Source organism: Nipponia nippon, unplaced genomic scaffold (genome assembly GCF_047370975.1).
Source record: "Nipponia nippon isolate SJK-2023a ecotype South Korea unplaced genomic scaffold, ASM4737097v1 scaffold_5, whole genome shotgun sequence".
NCBI classification, from domain to species: domain Eukaryota; kingdom Metazoa; phylum Chordata; class Aves; order Pelecaniformes; family Threskiornithidae; genus Nipponia; species Nipponia nippon.
The window spans coordinates 39,677,469-39,698,403 of NW_028262369.1; the positions used below are offsets into that span (position 1 = coordinate 39,677,469).

The 20,935-nt window shown below is 36.9% G+C and overlaps 1 protein-coding gene across 4 annotated transcripts in view; it reads left to right on the top strand.

Annotated features, from left to right (window-relative positions):
* Positions 1-20,935, top strand: part of LOC104015593 (formin-binding protein 1-like) — a 96,279-nt gene that overhangs the window by 45,152 nt on the left and 30,192 nt on the right. For all 4 annotated transcript variants that reach the window (XR_015698605.1, XM_087730520.1, XM_087730519.1 and 1 more), the window contains 4 exons: positions 9,683-9,798; positions 17,910-17,963; positions 19,477-19,624; positions 20,028-20,090. Coding sequence is in view for 3 of the 4 variants with exons in the window: in XM_087730520.1 (XP_087586646.1) it covers positions 9,683-9,798; positions 17,910-17,963; positions 19,477-19,624; positions 20,028-20,090 (381 nt within the window). In the remaining variant the exon portion in view is untranslated. The remainder of the gene's footprint in view (positions 1-9,682; positions 9,799-17,909; positions 17,964-19,476; positions 19,625-20,027; positions 20,091-20,935) is intronic.

Consider the following 20,935-nt stretch of genomic DNA (forward strand, 5'->3'; position numbering starts at 1 on the left):
AAGTTTTCAATAGTTTCACCAGTGGATTGCTTAGTCATACAGTAAAATGTTCACCTTGTACACTGAGTGTCAAACCATGTAGTAATCTTTTCTAAGTGAAGAATGAAATGATTCTTCACACAATTTTCCAAAAATAAAAATCTTGCAGTACTGTTTTCCAAGCCAGATACTTTGTTCTTGCAGATTTTCTGCAGGCTAATGTTAGTCATGCAGTGAATGTGCTGTGTTTGTACAGAACTTCTGCTTCACGTGAGGCCTGGCATGGCTATTGCTCATACAGCAAATTGAGCATTCTGCTGCTTCATTGATGTATAGCCCCACTGCTTTATACTATGTGGTGTTCCAGTGTTGCTGTAAAGATGGGATTTTCTCCAGGTATTTCTTAATGAGCAACAGCATCTCTAAGCATTGTACAAACAGTAATATTTCTTTTACTGTGATGCATCATATCACACTTACTTCATTTATGGTTAAATGTGAAGTCTTCCTGGCTCCTTTTGCAAGTGACGTAGCTAGGACTAAAATCTAGTTACGCTTCTGTCTGTTTATTAACAGCATTCAGCCACTCCCAGAAGACTCGGGAAGTGCCTGCTTTCTGGCTTGCCTATGGTGAAAATAAGATTTCTTGGTGTTTAGGGGAATGGACACAGTTATGTCCTTTGTATGTACAAGGCAAGTGTAGTGCTGTCCCTATGGTAAAGAGGAAACTGTTTTAATCCAATAATGCTTGAAAACATATAAATATGATTTGTGATCTGCTGTTGTCTTGGACAGAGCTGTTTGATAATGGTCTGATATGTGTTAAAGTAGGAATTAAGCTTAAAGTGAAACTAGGTGGAGAATTACTGTTTTCAACTTCGGTTCAAATGCAAATAAGATTCAAGTATTTTAAAGATCTTTATAAAAAGCACGTGCAAAAAAATTGAGTTAATTTTTTTTAATCAGAAGTTGTTTATTTAAACGAATTTCCTCCCAATTAAAAGTTCAATGAGATCAAGGGGCTATTTGAAAGCCAAGTGAGTGGATTCTGATCCAGTTTTCAAAGTGGGATTTCCTGGTATACATTTTATGTATGCTTGTATTCTACAAGCAGGGGTGTATGGTTAGTGATACCTGCTTTGTATGTGCGTGTGTGTGTTTGTATTTTTCTCAAGTGGTGGTGGTAAGGAAGTCCATTCTGTTTGCTTGGGACGGAGTATCTCATCTCCTTACTAACTTGTAGGTAAAGATGTTAAAGTAAAGCTAGTACGTAACCACAACAAACAACCCTGGTTGGTTGTTGACCAGCACAATGTGAAGAGGCTGTAGCAGAGGAAGGATGCCTGTAACCATCTTCTGGCTGCTACTGACTGTTGGTAGAATTTCCTGAGGAGGAGAGGTTGCATTTAGGCAACTGTGCTCCCTGCAGAATGAGGCAGGCGGTGAGCCTGCTAAGGGAGGACAGAGCGGGCGTCCCCTGAGAGAAACAGAAAGCAGACCCGTAGGTAAAGTTGTGAAGAATTGAGTTTTTCTTTACTTAAGTTTGCATCCTGATACAGTGAGGTAAATACACTGTTTTAGTTCATATGAAGGTGCCTATCCATCAAAGAATTCTGGAGGCAATTTTTAAGCTGGAAAAATAGGAGTGGTTGTTGAGATGCCCTCTGTGGCAGCACGTTCCATTCCTCTCTTGTCTTAACATTGATGTTCAGTGTCCCAGCTGTGAACGGTTTCAGTCAGTTTGCTCTGCTGGCAGAAAACGGATGCTGTTAAAGTCTAATCGCTAATCCAACTGATACATTCAGTGGCATGGGTGAACTGGAGTGCACAGCTGTAATCTCTAATGCCAGTCTCTAATGTCTTTTCACCTGATCTGCTGATCTCCAGATGCAGAACTTGATTCTGTTGTGGTTCTGGCTGCTCAGTCGAAAAGCAGTCACAAATGTTTCTACTCCTATTCTCTCTGTGGTGGATTCCTGCCCTTTCCTGGAAAATGAATGTGTCTGCCACACCTGTGAAGTTGCTAGCTGCCAAACAAGACATCCCCTCCTGCCAGACCTGACTTTCCATCAAAAGTTTCCAAAGCAGTTCCTTTGCTGCTGGTCTGAGGACATCTTTAAAGAGAAGAGCATAGACTTTGTATTTCTTCTCCTCAACTGTGTCTCTCCATTTTTAGCTTCGCTTTAGAAATCTGACTTGCTGTGTATGTTATCTTACAGCATGGCTAGATCTCCAGTGGTTCTGTACCACTTTTCAATCATAGAATCATAGAATACCAGGTTGGAAGGGATCTCAAGGATCATCTGGTCCAACCTTTCTAGCACAATCTAGATGAGATGGCCCAGCACCATGTCCAGCTGTGTCTTAAATGTGTTCAGCGTAGCAGAGTCAACCACTTCCCTGGGGAGATTATTCCAATGATTGACTGTTCTCATTGTGAAAAATTTACCTTTCGTGTTTGATTGTAATCTCCCTTGGAGTAACTTGTACCCGTTACCCCTTGTCCTCACCATGGGACTCCTTGTAAAATGGGAGTCTCCATCTTCTTTGTAGCTCCCCTTTAAGTGCTGGTACATGGTGATGAGATCACCTCCAAGCCTCCTTTTCTCAAGGCTGAACAAACCCAGCTCTCTCAACCTATCCCCGTACGGCAGGCTTCCCAGACCCTTGATCATCTTGGTGGCCCTTCTCTGGACCCCCTCCAGCCTGTCCACATCTTTTTTGTACGACGGGGACCAGAACTGTATGCAGTATTCCAGGTGAGTAGAGTGGGATAATGACTTCTTTATCTCCGCTGGTGATGCCCTTTTTGATGCAACCCAGCATCCTCTTGGCCTTCTTGGCTGCAGCAGCACACTGTTCCCTCATGTTGAGCTTCCTGTCCACCAGGACCCCCAAGCCCCTTTCCACAGAGCTGCTCTCTAGCCAGGTTGATCCTGGTCTGAGCTGCGCTCCTGGATTATGTTTTCCCAGGTGCAAGACCTTACACTTGTCTTTGTTAAACTTCATAAGGTTTTTTGAGTTGTTTACCCCCTTTATCATGCAAACATTTCTCTAATCATAGAAATTTACTTTAAAATCAAAATTGACAGTGGTATTGCTTTTTAAGAATATATACAAAAGTTTAACAGGCAAATGGATTTTTCATACTGCGTTCATGCTATGAATTTACTAATTCTTTGTTCCTTAGAGCAAAGTAGTCTTTCATCCAGCTAAGAGTTATTTTTTAATTCCCATTGTTTTCCTTTTGCATATTAAGGACTTCAAGTCTGCATTTATAGGAGAGTTTCTCACTTAACTATTTTCAAGCTGTGACATACAGTTTACTGTTAACACCAGTGTCTTAATTTTTGCAAGCAAAATAGCTCCATGTCAGCTAACAAATTGTTTTCAGAAGTTCTTTTTAGGAATTATTTTTCCTTTTCTTATCTCCAAAAGACTAGTAGATTTTCTTCATACTATCCTGCCTGTACAGTCTATACTGAACTTTTGTTTTAATATGAAATTAAAATGTGAAGTACTGTGTAGTTTATGTATATGCACCTGTAATTTTTTTTTTAATCTTAATCTCTGGGTGCCTCTGCTTTATTTCCAGTGTAGCTACGGCTTTTGGTGTTGCTGCTCTGAACCTTCTCACTGATATTAATCTTCTACTCTATAAAATGCTTAGCCTTTTAAGTTTGCTCACAGCCACATTTTTTCCACTCTCTTAACTTTAATATACAGATTGTTTTCAGAGAGGAATGAGGTATAATTCGCAGGTTAGTCTGGAAGCTACAATCCAGAACTCATAGAAAGCAGAAAAGCAAGACACTTTCTATTTTGTTTTTGGTATAGAAACAGCTCTTTGTTAGTTTTTAGATGTAAAATTAACAGGATGTTTAAAAAAAAATAAACTACTGTTTAGCTGGAAGCAGTTCTTGTCTGCCTGTTAGGAAGAAGGATATTGCAGTTGCAAGAAAAATAGGAAGACCAGAAGACCAAATTGGTAATTATAAAAACAAGCAGGCAGGAAGAGAGAGAAGTGATAATTAGTTCAGACAGTAAAATAGAAGCGTTATTATCCTAGGATAGAAAAGGAAGCAGGAATGCATAAAGATAGAGACAAAAGTAGAAAATAAAACCAATTAGGCACTGAAGAGGTTTTGAAGATCAGAAAAACTGAAATGTATTCTCAGAAGTAGATTAGTGTAACATATTCTAATTAAAATGCAATTCTATAATCCAATTTGTCCTGAAGACAAATAGGGAAAGGTATACTCTACTATACTGGTAACTTCTCATTAATATATTTATGTCCGATTATGGTTCCCATAATTTTTAATGTAGCACATCAAGTAGTTCTTTGCACAAACACTGCAAGGTATTTTAAAAATAAATAAATTTACCTGGAGTTATCTTATTCATGTAAAATGTTGAATTGTTTGAACTTAATTCAAGGCCTTGATCTTTATTTAAAAAAAAAAAAAAAAAAAGAAAAAAGCAAGCTGCATAATGTTTCATAGAAACACTTCAGATATTTCAGGAGAAGAGTTTGATAAAATCTTAATATGTGAAGTAGTCGCTTTATAATGTTTTGTAGCTTAAAATATTTAACTTCTTGAATAGAGTTGGGTCTTTTTGTCTTCTGCAGTACTGCTGATGCAGGGAGGACGGACATGCAGAATTTAACCTATCATTTAAATTTATCCATAATTCAGGTTCATTTGAGAAACCCTCATGGGCTTTAATTGTTTAAACAAGAACTGCGATGATCAATGTTGAGGTAAACAATCAGCCACATTTTCTCAGTTGGATTACTGTGTACTTGGAGTTGTGTGGTTAAGTAATTTGTTGCTTTTTCTAAAGTGATAACAAAATACAACATTTCTATCCACAAGTGCACTGGGACTTTTTTGATGCCAAATGTTTGGGTTTTTTTCCTTGAACAAGGCCCGATTCCTGTTTTTCTGTGCTCTGAACTTTTTTTTTTTTTGTGGAATCTTGTTAGGGCATAATATGTATTTCCTTATACCGGACTGCATAAGTGTTAAGAATTTAGAGAGCAAAATATGGGATTGAGCTTTTAATCTCCCACTCACTGAATCGGAAGTTTAGACTGGCCAAGCTATGCAGCCTGGAAAACAAAGAATTAGGAAGAAAACTAATCTTGTGCCAGTGCTTCAAAACTGCAAATAAGATCACTTGGGTAACTGCAGACTAAAACTGTGGTCAGATGAAAGTCTGGAAATAATGATGTGCAATTGAGTCAAAAGAGAATAAAATGATGGTGGCGTAATTAATGCAAAGTGTCATGATTTTGAATAAAATCTTTTATTAAATAATATATTTAAAGATACTGCGGATTTAATTAATTATGGTAAATAATTGAGACAGATTGCTTAAACTTGTAAGTTGATGTAGTTCTGTGTTTAATATGATGAAAGCTGGGAGCATGAACCCTTTAAAAATCTCAGTCTGGTTTAAGGCCTTTTATTTGAAACACCCATATAAAACAGTGTCTGTACTAGCTACTGATAGCTTTGGGAAGACTAAAGGTTTGGTAGTTATGCTGTAGCGTCCCCTCCATGCTCATCCCTCTGAAGAGATCCTCCATGTTTTTCTTTTTATTGGTTCTTGAGGCTTGTTTGGGGAAAAAAACAGGCGTCTGTAAGAGGGGGAGAGCAAATATTGAGTTTAACCCAGGAAAGGCTGTTTTGTCTGTGGTGCAGATTTGATTCACCATGGCTCCTTGCTTTGATGTTTCAGCTGCTATTATTGTAAAGCTTCCTGGTATCTGCAAAAACCTGATAAGTATTTGTAACATTGATCTGTGGTTCCAGTAAATAAGCTGGAAGTAGAATTTAGGGAGGTAACATTTCTTTGGGAATAGTCTATCTTGACCTACTACAAACTTGTGAAGTGTCAGATTTGTTTGTTTATAATGTAGAGACTTTGGACTACATTCCAGCATTTGAGTGGGCAGTTTCTACTTAGGGCTACCATCCATTAGCTGACATGAATCAGTTTAATAATAGTCAGCTGCAGTTTTAATAAAGTTTTTTACAAAAGTTGCCTGCTCAGCTGCTAAGGGGTGTGGGGAGTTACTAGACAAACAGCAATATATATTTGCCTTGGAATATTGTTGAGAACATACTTTGCTCTCAAGGTAGTAGATAGCCAGATATTGTAGGATGTGCTCTTTTCTTTAACTGCCTTTTGCTGATCTCTAGTTAAGGCAGTTTTCACATTTCTTACAAAGGAGCCAGACAAATTAATACACTGATGTATTTATTTTGAAATTCCAGGCTTAAATTTTATTGCAACTATTTGGTCCATTTTCTCCTCTGTACGGTATTGCCGATTTTTGTACTTTTTTTTTTTTTTCCATTCAAGATATCGCTTGGCTTGCGTCTCAGTGCATTAATTTGATTTCCTTTGTAGCAGTATGGAAGATTTTCTGCTGGTGTTCCTGGATGAAAAGGAAACTTCTTTGTGTAATCGAGGCCCAGAGCTCAAATGTGGATGCTTCTGGAGAGATGTTGAAAGGACCATGAGTAAATTCGTGACTTGCCTCTAGAAGCCTTTCTGAAAAGGCCATTCTTTTCTGCTTATTTATTGATGTTGCCTTTATCTTTTGCTCACTTATCTCAGTGTCATTATTGAGCAGTGTAAGGTGATTTTTGTGACTGTGGACTTTCATTCACTGGTTTATTGTTTATAGAGAATTTTTAAAATTGTGAAGCTGATGTGTTTGCTTAATACATTTTCTTTATCTGTTAATTGAGAGCTCTTTTCTCCAGTGAATACATGACTTATACAGAACTTAAGAGACATTGTCAGTATGTCCAATTTAATCCAAGGAATCAGTGCTTATGTGGGAGCTCATTATAGTGTTTTTATTTTGAATACGAATCTACAAATCATCTGTAGATTTTTTTTTTTTTTTTTTTTGTAGGCATCCAACTTTGGTCATTCATAAACCAGTTTTCAAAAAATGCTTTGGTACTTCTTGCAAGTATTATTTTTTTTACCCTTCATACTCTATGCCTCATTTTAAGATGGTGCATAATATAATTGCTGACCAAAAAATGGCAGTGAACAAACCGACGTTGTGAAGCTGTCTCACCCTTCAAAAGAGTGGGAACTTACTACTACTGTTTTTTTTTTTTAATTCCAGTAAATGTGGACTAATGGCTCACTAAATTAGGATTTCCATTCCTTATCTAGGAGATCATTAATGCATCCATGAGTAGTTTCATAGATGTCAATAATGATGGAGGAGCTGGACTAATGTAAAGGTCTGCAGAGTGGGGAAGAGAGCTAATGGGTTTGAATTTTTTTCTTACACAGGATTTACTCCATTCAGGTTGTTCTGTGTATGTTCTATGCATGTTCCTCATACAGGGAGGGAACAAATTCTTTCTTCCCTTGAGGGGTATGGGATAATCCTACAAAGCTGTCTTTGCACAGAGCATACTGTTTCTAGAATCAGATGAAGAGGAATTGAGGAAAGGAAGAGGTTTTGGCACTCAGTGATGAAATACTTCTCGTAAAGCGTGAGGGGAGAATAGCATGTCAAATGTACTCACTTTTTTCTATTCCAGTTTCATATTAGTAGCAGAGAATTAGTTTTGACCAGTAGAGTCCTTTTTTTGTTTGAACAAAATATTTGGAAAGGCATCCTCTCTGGTTACATGTTCGGAAACATAAGTAATGTGGTGTTCCATAATGCTAATGAGCCTTAGCAGCAAATGAGAGCTTTGTGGACTGAAGAGCCTAAGTAGGACAGCACAGGCTTTGTTCTGCTGCACACTGAAGGAAGTCAGTTCTTCTTAATGGTACTGGATGTTGGCTCCATGCCAAAAGCACCTTTTGGAAACCTCTTGGATGCCAGGTTAATGTTGTCAGAGTAATTACAAAAATGAGTGGAATATAAAAAAGAAAGGCTTCTTGAGATTGATGGTGTATTTTTATGCATATATGTAACAGTGGATTGACACTACAGTGTGGTAACTGTCTCCCTCTTCCCACACACAAACAATGCGTATGCAGATTTTCTAAAAACAATAGCAGGAATGTTACTCTATTTGACAAAAGGACTCGATGTGGAAATGTCCAGTTGGTGTAAAGTGGACACATCAGAACAATATGAGATACAGGCCATGGTTTCCCAAATACATTAAAATCTTGTCTTTAGTTGCTTTCCTGTCTTGTCTCTTGGCTGTTTACATGGGTCTCTGTTGAAACAGATCAGGGAAAGTGGTTGTGTTTTTGATGGAGAGAGTGATGCAGAGGCAGGAGCACATGGCTGGCAGTGGAACAGGATGGGTGGTTTTGGTTGGCAGTACTTGCATGCCATTGGATTGAAGTGTTCAAGGCACTAACGGCCATGGTGGTTAGTCCATGTTGCAGGATACTAAGAGCCGCAAGGCAAGATTTGAAAGCACCCTTAATCCTGTTATGTTCTTTTTTTATTGTTCTTCTTGGTTGTATATAGTTGTGTTGTCTTGGTATCTCTTTTAGTGAATATGTTTTCTTTGAGTCTTAAGTCCTGCAGCATTTTGTGGCATTTTTTGTGCCATAAGAAATGCTTTCTTTAGCTTTTTTTCCTTTTTCTACTTTTTATCTTTTAAATTCACCACGAAGTGTATTTGGATTCAGCATATATAGGACACAAACTTTGATGTTGCAGTTGCTTGTGTTTTTGCATTACTAAGTAACTGTTAAGAAAAATTTACTGTAAATGCTGTCATAAGCTGAAAATCCTTGATTTTTTCACTGTGGCAGATTTTTTTTAGCATAAAATACAAATGTGCTCGACTAAAAATATTTGCTAGACTGTATTTTAGATCTTTATTCATTCCTGCCTAATTCCTAACCCCCATATTTCCACTTGTTTTTTGAATTTTCAACTTGTCCTAATTAGTGTATCCTACACCCATTGATCAGTGAATACAGTGAAAGATTGGTTTTGAAGATGATTTAATGTATTAAAAAATCTCCCACTTTTTTGGAAGTGTGGTTTATTTTTTGACTGTTCCTCTTTGTTTTGTACCTTTGCTTCGCTATAATCTTCTTAAGGGCTAAGGACAGGTTTGCTTTCTTTGGAATCTCTTGCTAGAGCTGATCATGAACTGTGTATATAAATTTGCTTTAATAAATGTTTTTCGTATGCCGACTACACCCAACTTAGTCAAGCAGCTGTAATTTATATTCTTTCTCTTTCAGTGGGTAATTGTAAGAGTTGAAGTAAAATTTTTTTTTTTTTTTTAATCCAATGAAATTACAACTTCTTGTGTTTTAAAATTGCCAGACACATCTCTCTTGTTGAGATACTTGTACCTAATACTGATCTTTGGTTATGTCTTTGTTATCTTGGTGGAAAAGACACACTTCTGAATTAAAGGATTTTTAGGGGGGATAAAAGACATACTTGCATTGTGAAAGTGATCAAAGACTGCATACAACTTAAAATGCAAGTATTTAGAGCTGTTTTTACAAAAAGAGGTAGATCTGTGCCTGCACATACAGCTTACTGTTCTGGTATATGGCTGGTGTATATATATATACACACACACCCCTCATATATAACTTGAATAACTTCCATCCAAGTAGCAAGCATTCCCTCACAGCACAACTCATAAATAAATTATATGTCGTTTCTGGTGCTGCTGTGATTCTTAACTAATTCTGGATATTTTGTTTCCTTTTGTTTTTAAAGGATCAGTTTGATAACTTGGACAAGCATACACAGTGGGGCATTGACTTCTTGGAGAAATATGCAAAATTTGTAAAAGAAAGGATAGAAATCGAGCAAAACTATGCAAAACAACTGAGGTAAGGATTTTTTTCTTTTTAAAAGAATCTTAACAGTTACTTGAAATCACTGTGTCAGATGATGGGCAAATATGTAGTGTCGTGATTAATGACCATTTTTCATTTACAGAGTTAATTAGATCACTAGTTTTTTTCATGACAGACAAGTTTTTCTTTACCAGTCCAAAACACGAAAATATCTTTGGGTGTGTGCTTACTTGCTTGCTTGTTTTTGCCTTCTTCCCTCCCTCTCTTCCCACCCACCCTTCAAATCTCTGAACTGAAAAGGTTTAGGACTTAAAATTTGAGATTTGAAACAAAACAAAACCGTAGTAGTATTTTTCCGCTGACGATCAGCATGTTTGTTGCGAAGTGCATTATCCATATCTACGTTTTTGTGTGTGTGTGCGTGTGTTCAACCAGCTTCAAGCCTCTGCTGCTAATTAATTTCTCATGTTGAATTGGCAAGAGCTACACTACATTGTGTTGAGAAATCTGATTGAAATCATTGAGTAGAACTTGAGAAAGCAGTAGAACTTCTTGTCCTTCAAAGCACACCCTTTCCGTAGCTGGTCTTGTCCCTTTGGGTGAGACTGTAACCCAACCACCCTTTTTGGTGGTTATATCTGCCCCAGCCTCTCCAGGTTACTTTCTATTGGTGCCAAGTGAAGTATCTTTTAGGTCCAATAGGAATTTCCCCTCAGGTATGGTATGAAGATCGTGCAAGAAGAGTAGCAGCAATGAGATGGTGGAGAAGCACGTTCTTCAGAATAAAGTAGGATTGATTTTTACCAAAAGGTGCACACAGTGTTTGAAGAACAGGATTTAAAATGAGACACTCCTGTGAACTTTGCCTTCACTGTAATCTTTGCTGTCTTGAATTCCTTTGGGGATTCAGGTGAAGCTGCTGCCTAGCCCTTGTCAGACTGAAACTGATAGCAGCTTCTCTCCCGTGGTGTCTTCCATTGACTCATCATTGGCAAACTAGATTGTCGCCAGATGGAGAATTGTTGAATCCTTCCTCAGAAATGCAGTAATGAGGTTCACAGCTGAGGGTATGGATGTTCTCCGTCTAGGCTGCTCATTTTCTTTTTGATTTCTTTGTCGGTTTCTTTTGATCCAGTTGTGTGTATTCACCTTACATAATATTCCATTACTTTACTGAAGGAATTTTTTTCTTAAAAGGAAGGAAATAAATACCACTTTTCCAAAGCTGGCATAGAAGAACTTCAGGAGGTAAAGGAAAGCTTGAAGCATGCACAGCACCAGTTCACAGCCCAGTTTTGATTTGTTTTCAGTTGTCTGTTTAGAAATGGAAATGTGTTTTATTTGCACAGATCTATCCAGATCTTTTCATTAAATAGTATGAACAAATGTCGTTCTGCTTAATTATATTTAAAGGTTCATTCCACAGCTAGCAAGATGAGACACCATGTTACTACTTCAGGACTTGACTAAAAATAGGAAATCTTCTCTGTTCAGCTTTTTACTCTTTTGCGTAAAACTATTGATTTGTCTCAAAGTGTCTTTCAAAACTGAAAGAGTTATGTCGAGTACCCCTTCTGTCAGATGACTGGACTGACTGTCCATGTGCAGTAAGTATGACAGTTTTGGGAAGCACAGGTCTTGCTGCACACGTGTGGTACAGTGCATGCATGCACTTCCCGCCTGCTGCCAACAAGGGTCTGGACGGCACGCACATGAGAGGGAGACTGATTTTCTGCCAGTAGACCGGTTCATGAAGCTACTCTTCGATATTCTTGCCTGTGTATTCGTTGGGGGAGAACTGATTGTTAGTAGTGAGCTGTCTTGTGATAACAACTTGATTTCAGCCACCATGTAAAACAGTCGTGAGGCCCCAGGGGAGATTGAGATCAAGCAAAATCTTCACCTCCAGAAGAGTTAGTCATCCTACAGCTTGCTCCTGAGAAGGTTCTGGTGAATTTTAATGATGGCAACATATGGCCGGTGAGATAGATATTAATATCTCTGATAGAAATTTCTAGTTTATCATCATTTTTTCCTTTTGAAATGAAATCAATCTGAAAAATAGTGTTGAGAATCTCTTCATAATGAACTTTATAACTGAGATTTATTATGCCCTTGTTTCGTAGATGTATAAACAGTAGGGTGAGTGGTCACCTCCTGGTATTTCTACGGCTCTCTCAGTACTTGAATGGGAGACCAAGAAAAAACAAGTTTAATGAGGGAGATAATGCTGGTGGTCTATGGTGGTATTTTTTTTTCTGTCTTTGTTTCAGTGTGGGCCATGAACATTCTGTGGAGATTCTTGATGGATCTTATTCTCATAGACTTAAACTCAAGGATGAAAACTTGAGTGACTTTTTCATAACAGTTTTCACAAATTAGAGTCTGTGTCCTGGCAGAAATTCATACTCACTTTGTGTATACCCTTGCATTTTGATAAAATTTTTTTTGTATACTCTCACAACTTAGTGATGTGACTTCCCCAGGTGCGACAGCTGTTCCGAGTCTTGTAGGAGATGACAAGTGATGCATGTACAGCATATGAGGAACTGTTTGAGTGAACTCACGATGTTCTTACTGTATGCAGTTATTGCAGCTTATGGTCGCTGAGTAATTCCAGAAATTATAACCTTGTGAGAATCCTGTCCATGTATTGGTTTAGGTTGCAAGTCATTCCTTGCTATTCTTCTTTGATAGGCAGTTCTTGATACTGAGAAGAAGCATAAGAAAAATTGAAACCATTGAGGAGTCCTCAAATGTCTACAGAGAAGAAAAAAAACTGTCTAGAGAGCTTGTCTTGTCTTTGTCTGCAGTATACTTTGTTCTGAAAAAAAGCTACTATAATTTCTTTTTTTTTTTTTTAGCTAACTTAAAGGAAGATCTTATGTTTTGTGTAGCTTAGGTCTCAACTAACATTGTGGTACCTCAAGGATTGTGAAGGTTATTATAGGCTGTTTCTGAGTTACAGGGATGTGAATCAGGACAAACATATTGCAATATACATTGTAGATTAACAGATTTCATTTTAATTGTATGACTGTTTAATTTTTTTCTTATTTTATAATTGACAAAAAAATAGATTTAGTATGTGCCAAATTACTGGGCTCTTGGCTGAACTTTGAATTCTCAGATGCTGTTTTTGATCAGCATTGTTGCTTAAAAGGGGCGAGGTGAAGGTCTGTTTTGTTTAATTCCACATCATCACACACAAAATAATTCTGGAGGTTCACTCCCTTTTTGTTCTGTCTGAAGCATTATGACACTTGAGAAGACAGAGGAGTTCCACTTCATGTGATGTTAGGCAGTAATACAAGTTATACCTGCAGTGGTAGATGAAACTACCATGTGGAATAAGATTTCTGAATTTGGTCAGCTTCTCTGGTGTCAGTTTAAAGAAAATAGCGATGATTGTTCTTCAACTATTTGAGTGTTGCCCTTTAAAATTGCACGTTGTGATCTCTGGAGACGTCTAGTTAATCTGAGCAAATGTATTTTTCACGTTCCTTCTGCATACTATTGTGTACGAGTGGGTTTTTTTCTAAATACAATATTAGTATATGCATATGTCTAGTCAAATTGAGACATAGTTATATTTTTATATGCAGAATCTTGGAATCATTATTTAAAATGGGTGTAAGCTCAAATGTGAAGTTGGGGACACAAATTATCACCATATGTGTTCATTTCTCAAATCTCTCTTCCTTTGATTGGAGCTGAGAATTTACACTGCTATTATCCAAATATGGATGTGGCAGGTTTTTTTTATAGTGATGTTTCTGCAAGCCAAAACATGCAAATTCCTAATGGTTCCAAGGATATTCAGCTTTGTAAATTCGAATTCCATGTTAGAACTTTTTAAGATTCATCTCTTCAGTTAAAACTTTTTCTGATGACATTACTAAATACAGTTCATTGTCATTGCTCTCACCCAGTCCGTAATATTGATATGCAATTACTGAAGCCATCAGAACCCCGATGAAAGTATTACTTTATGTATAAATTTGAAATGCCTTTAAGTACTTACTGCATTTTTATTTTTTTTTTGTAACTTATGAAAGCAGACTTCAAAGTTTGTTCCCAGGCTGGTTTGTAATATGATGTAGAGGCTGTAGAGGTTTAGTATAAGCATATGCCACAGTACCTGAGCTGCTGCCTTAGTACAAATTCGACCATATTGATGCCACTGCTCCCATTCTCTATGTTCTATATTAATTGACTGAAGAAAACTTACTTTTGAGTTGATAAACACAATTTTTGAAGAAATGTCTTGTAAAATTTTATGTAGATGTTTTATGTGCATGACTATAAATAATCTTAATTTATTAACTAGGGTGCTTTTTGAAACTTCTGGCTATGTGACTGAGGTGGTACTTCTCTTAAAAATCAGTAATATAGCCCAGGCTGCTATCTCACTGGTGTTGACCGGAGACCAATTTATACGGAGAAGAGAGGTTGATAAAATTACAGGAGCAGCACAATTGGATGTGGTTAGTCCTGTAGGAAATCTGCTTCCAGATGGCAGAAGACATGTAAGACAGAGCGTGGTAGAAGAAGTCGAAATTGTACTTCCAGAGAGGATTAAAGCGTCATCAATCTACACTTTTCTAAGGAAGTATGGAGCAGTTTATCCCACAGATTTGGTTTGGTTCTGATGGTCTGCAGTTACTTCTGCAGTTTTCTTCTAAACCAGTCCAGATCCATATTTGAATCCTTAGGATTAGACACACATTTAGATAAAAAAGAACATTATGCCCCCTGAAAGTGTCAGCTGGCTCCTGTTTGAAATAATGCTTCACTCTTCAGATCCACACTCATACTAGCTGCTTGTGAACCTGTGTTTTTCCAAAGATTTTAATCCAGTTTCTCTGTTTGTTCTAAGTGTTGGTGTTCACTTCTTGGAAAAGCCATTTATGCTTCATTGTTCACGTGAACACTGGCTTTTCTTTGAACTTTAAATTCTGCATTTGCTTGTTGTTTCATATTTATTGACTTTGATTATTGTACCTTGTGCTGTTATTGAACCTTAAATCCTGATCACACAGGATCTCAAAACTCTATGTTCCTATGACTTTAAGGTAGACTAATGAAACTGACTTTTATGAGGAGAAAGGAATATATACTATTTTTGTCTTCCTAGAAATAGTAAACAGTTGCATTAAAAAATGAAACTAGAACAGAAATCAGCATGCTAGTAAATAATCTGTATTTGTGACACTTCTGCCACTTTAAACTGTATATTTTAGTAAGTGGTTTATTTTCTCATTTTTAACACCCCTGAAAATCTTCCCTTGGAAAGGCTTGTGCGTGGTTGCTTAGCTACAGCATTGTATGCTTGTTATGCATTTCACCTTCTGAATAACAATAAGGTAAATTTTAGGAGTTTCCCATTTGTTAATAAGCACTGAGGAGCAAAGCAGAAATGTAAGGGAGAATGAAACATGGGAAAGTTACTTAGCGGAGAACATGATTCTTATTTTTCTTTTACTTGGGTTTATGCATTTTCCAATCAAAATGTCTGTGCTTAATCCATACCAAGTAGAATGTTACAACAGGCAGTGGATTCTGGTGATAGCAAAAAGATATTCTTGTTTTAATTTCAGTGAGAAAGTTCTTATAAAATTTGTAGATACTTTTTAGAAAGTCAGTGTTTATTCTGTTTCTTAGCACATATTGATGTAAAAAGGACTTGACTGTCTTATCATGGTTGTTCTTTCTGGTTGTAGTCTCTGAGGGTATGGAAGGAGACAAAGGGTCTAAGCTTGCTATTTCCACACCGACTCCCTGCTCATATTTTGGTATATACTTGATGACTGAACATAGTCTCACTACTTGTACCCTTGTACCATAGAGATAATATGACTTCCAGATAAATTGATTTGAGAAATTGCACGCAGTTATTTTAGATGAAAGCAGGATTAGCACCTTTGTTTTAATGATAAGGTAGTTTATAACAACCAAAGTTACACATGGACAGTGGGAATGAGATATAAAACATGCATGCAAGATTTTGTTTCATAGAATCTTTTATTTCTCCTCTCCTTTTTTTTCTGGAGCATTGGGGGTGTATGTTACTATATATAGTCCATGTCTTTGCTGCTTTTGGGGAAAACTGTTTTGGGCTATGTTAATAATTAGTCTAAGAAGTCAAGAAGCCAATTAAAAGGCAACTGTTAAAGCAACTCTGCTGGGTTTGCATTGTTTTATACCTAATTTCTTCTTTGGGTGTATGTCTAAAACAGTTTCATTACAAAATATCATCCCTTTTCACAATACAGAAGTTTGAATGAAGTCTATTTCGTACCAGTTAAAAAGCAGAAGCATTCTTTGCATAATCCAGGTCCTACCCCAAGAACACACTTAGAGAAGTGTGACTTAGACAAGCTCAAGGCAAACAGCCTGTCTCTTGAACAAAATGATTCAGTTGTGTGTCCTTGCTTTGTTGTTTGGGCTTTTTGTTCTTAAATGGAAAGTATGATTATTTAGAGATGTATTGGGGAGGGGGGGGGAATTGCCAGTATTGTGTTGCTTCTATTTGTGGGTTGTAAAGCAAATAATTGACATGCATTATTTTCTGCTGTTTAATTCACGCTTAAAAATATTACTTTGATAGTTTAAATGAGAGATATCATAACTGGCAATCTGATCCACAGTTTAAACATTACTAGCAAGATTTCAATGAAGTGGTTCTAATGTTTGGAAAATCTGAGAATTTTTGTGAGGGTGGGCATTGGTATTTAAATACTGGTCTATTTAATTTGAGTAGTAGACCTCTTTAAATACTGTTTGCTGATTTTAAAAATACACAGCAACTGAGATGTTTAGCTTCTTTGACCTCAAAAAGCACAAAGGTTTTGAGGGTAAGCAATTTGAGAAAAATCCTATGTCTTACCTGCTTTTCTTTCATACAAATAAAGGGTTCTTTATTTGCTGTAGAATGACAGACTCTCACAGGGAAAGGAAAAGAACTGCAGTATAGAGTTACAATTTCATTTTTTCTGTTTCATGCAAAAACCTGACAATTTTGAAAATTGCTAGAATAAAAAATGCAACCAATTGAAGGTATGAACATCCTGCTACTAAAAATGAAAAGGAAATTATGGATTTTTTCCAAGACTGACAACATGTATCCTTTTGAATTTCAAGAATTTTAAAAGACCTCATTGCTGTCAGAAAAACAATATTGTAAGTCAAGGCAGAATGCTGTGCTGGAAAAAATGTGTACTCAGAAGTTTAAAGCAAAGGTTGATGTACAGGAAGATAAGAATTCAAAAAATCATTGGACATTCTCCTCTCTAATCCCTCCTGTCTGTAAAATTGTGTGGCTTCATTTCATGTTCATCACAGGATTTGGGATATTTGTAGCAATATAAGTAACTGCAAATATTTTGTGGTTGTTTGTTTAAGCAGTGTATGCCTCTGTTATTTATGCTCTTGGGTAGAGTAGGTGATGTGGTTTGTATGTTTCTTAAGGTGCTATTTCTGCATTGTATGATAAGCATATGAGTTCATATCAGTCTTCTCAAAATTGGACTGTGATACTGTGTAAAGTGCTCGTCCCATGGATCATCTTTTAGAGATTTTCTTGGTTTCTAAAAACCTGATATTTACAACACTGGTGGTAGGGGCAAAAATGTAATATCTTTCCTGAAAAGAGATGCTGCCTCTTCTGTTCTGGAAATATCCTTATTGAAGATTTGGAGATACTGTGGTTAAAATCTTTGACCTGAATGTACGCTCAAAGCTTAATTTAGGTATGGAGTTTTGTGTTCATGGGTATAGCATACAGCATGTGCTATCTGTACGTTACACAGTGATCATACATTTGCTTTTTTCTTGTCTGCTAGCTTCTTTTGCATGTGTGAAAAGGATGTTAAATAAAGAACTCGTTATTTTATGTCTAGTCACTGTGCAATAGAGGTTTTAAAATACTTACATTGTTGTAGGTCAAAGTGACTTAAAACTTTGAAAATGCCATAGATTTCTGCCTTGTGTTGTCTAAAGGACCGTTATAAGATTACAGAGGGAATAGATTTGTTCCTTGAAGTCATTAAAAAGAGATTTGTTCATGCAGTTTTCTATGTGTATGTCTTCTCTTCTCAAAAGAGACTCTAACATAGCATCTTGTTTTCATTCTTCTTTAATAGAAATCTGGTTAAGAAGTACTGTCCTAAACGTTCACCCAAAGACGAGGAACCCAGGTAAAAATGTGCATTTCCAGTTCTATGTATAAGAAGCGAGGGCTACAGTGTACTCTGTCCTTTCGTGGATTTTTTTTTTTCCTTTTTTTTAAGATAAAGTATGTAATTGGCTAAGACAACAAAAGAATTCTGCTTGGCTTCTTGTAGTTCTGCTGTAATTCTTAAGCGTGAAACCTGAGTTTACTTATATTGGTATTTTAAAGTAGTAAACATGGCAGGTTGTACTTGCTCCGTTCCAAATTAATCTTTAGCTAGCTGAAGGTTTGAAAGCAGAAGTTTAGTATGCTATGTACAGTCTAGTAGTATTTTTTAAATAGAAAAGCAATTATGTGTCCTTAGGCTGTGTTTTTTGCTTAGTTGAGTTCTTCAGTGCATTTGTATGGCAATACAAATGTAGCTATGTGTTTGTATACTGAGACTTGAGCGTACACAAAATTGCCATGTTTTTGGCAAGAAGAGTTCTTAAGCTGCTGACTTGCTTTGACTCTGGAGACAAAATAAGTGAATGTCTAATTGTGGAGGAGCAATTTGTGCTAAAAAACTTTATGATTATTTATCAGAGAGGTGCCTGTTTTGCTGTCCATGTCCACAGCCATTTTTTTATTTATTTAGAAAAACACAATACTCTTTTTCTTTAGGGATAACTCTTACGAAGGAAAGTGGGCAAGTTTCAGGTTGCAGCCAAAGCGCATGCTGTGCACAGAGCACCTGAGGATTCCCACTAGCATTTCCTTTAAGTCTTTCGATTATTTAAAGATCTTGGACCACAGGGAATGGGATTTCTAGTGGTAGGGAGGCATTTGAATTCCCCAGAGCCAAGCCTATGGAGATGGCAGTATTCCACAGTTAAGAGAGAAAGATGTATATTTTAATGTGGTGCCTGTTTTTTTTTTTTTTCCTTTCTTCCCTTCCACACACACTTTCTACCCTTTGCCCCTCCTCTTCCCCCTTTTTTAGTGCCAGCCATAGTGGCACCTTACTTCCAGCCAAGAGGTGGGCAGGCAAACAGGCAGCTGTCTCCAGAGCTGGTAGCAAACTTGTTCTGTAGACCATCTATCGGGATGCATGTGAGTGGTATGATTGGCATGTTCCACCCTCAAGACTACCAAGCACATCACCTCTGCAGCAAGTTCAGCCTCCGAGCCTAGGGATGTATGTATCCATTCCCAAGCTCAGGCCTCTCAGTTGGCAGCTTAGGAGATACCACTATACTACAGGGCTTTCCAGGTAGTATTCTTCTTCTTTCTTTTCCATCCACAAAAATCCATATTCTTATAAAATGTATTTGAAGAGACATTGCAACATATAGTACATGCTAGGCGTAATGTAGGCTTTCCCAACTTGCATTTCTACTATAATTCAATTAGCATTAAGATAAGGTTTATTGTAAAATATATATGATTTTTTTTTTTAAATTTAATCAGGAGTACAGACTGTACTAAAAGAAGTCTATTTTAAAAAAACTATCTCACTTTTTGTATATGTATGTTTGTGTGTGTGTGCTTCCTGTCAGGTTTACTTCGTGTATTGCCTTTTTTAACATCCTTAATGAGTTGAATGACTATGCAGGACAACGAGAAGTAGTTGCAGAAGAAATGGGACACAGAGTGTACGGAGAATTGATGAGATACTCTCATGATCTAAAAACTGAGAGAAAAATGGTAATTTCTGTATTTTGATTTGGTAATAGGATATCAAAATGGACGTGTCTTTTAATGAATTGATGTATTTGTTTACCCAATTTAATGAACTTGGCAACAAGTAGGTTTTGTAATACATTTATAAAACACATTTAAAGTTATTCTGTATTTTGATGTACTGGTTCACTACAGTTACTAAGCCTAAAAATTAAGATCTTGGGAGATAGTGCTTACTAGTAACTTCTTTGCCAGTGTAATTTTCATCTGTGGTACTGTTTTTAGATAATTAGTAATGTCTTCGAAAGAGTACTGGTAACCTGTGGGAGATAACTGCACATCATAGAGTGTCAACTAGAGCAGGGACTAACTAATGGTAACAGTACTAAAAAGATAAGTAAACTAAACATATTTGTGGTGGTTTTAGCATCTTCAGGAAGGGCGAAAGGCTCAACAGTATCTGGACATGTGCTGGAAACAGATGGATAATGTGAGTTTGTGTTTTGGTTTGTGTCCGTCCGTCCGTGTGTCGTGTCCCGTCCCCCCCCCCCCCCCCCCCCCATCAGACTTAATAATATACAGTCTGTAAATGGAACTGTTGTCATCTTGCTTGCTTAGACTTTAATGTTTAGCTGTATTACTGAATGTCCAAATCAGACTTAGTAACATGCAAAATACAGCTCAATGTATTTGTAGTTCCCTCCTTAAAAAAAAATCTCCTGAAACAGCTTCTGTGTGTATGTTTGAGTGAAGCCTTGGCTTTTATCCAGCGTGAAGGAATCTGTTTTAAGATGGGTACAGACTTCTTTGGTTGCTTCTCTGCAGGATACCTTTTGTTTAGAGAGTAATTAATAATGAGAGTTTATTTATGTGAAGGTGAAACCTTAAGTCACTATATTTGACTTGAGTTTGAGGGCTTGTTACATGAAGTCTATTCAAGAATACCACTATAGACTATTATACTTTCAGGAGGTAGAATTACTTTTTAACAGAGAAATGCAGGAAGTGAATTTCTCTAGAACAGATTATAAGCTCCTTTTTCTTGAGACATATGCTTTTAAAGATGAGAAAATATAAAATTCAACCAAGTGTGTTCAAGATGCAGGCTGATATTCTGCTGGTTTTGTGTCTTAGAAATTTATTATATCTTTGATCCAGATTATTGTGAAGCAGTACTGGAGAGGTAAATTTCTATTTTGTTGTCCAATGTCTTGCTTCAGTGTCATGTCAAAGAGTTTGATTCATGGTCAGAGGACCGGAGTAGAAGCAGATGTGGTAGTTGCAAATGCTATCACCTTTCACCAAGATAATTCCCAGAGTTCACCTCAAACAATC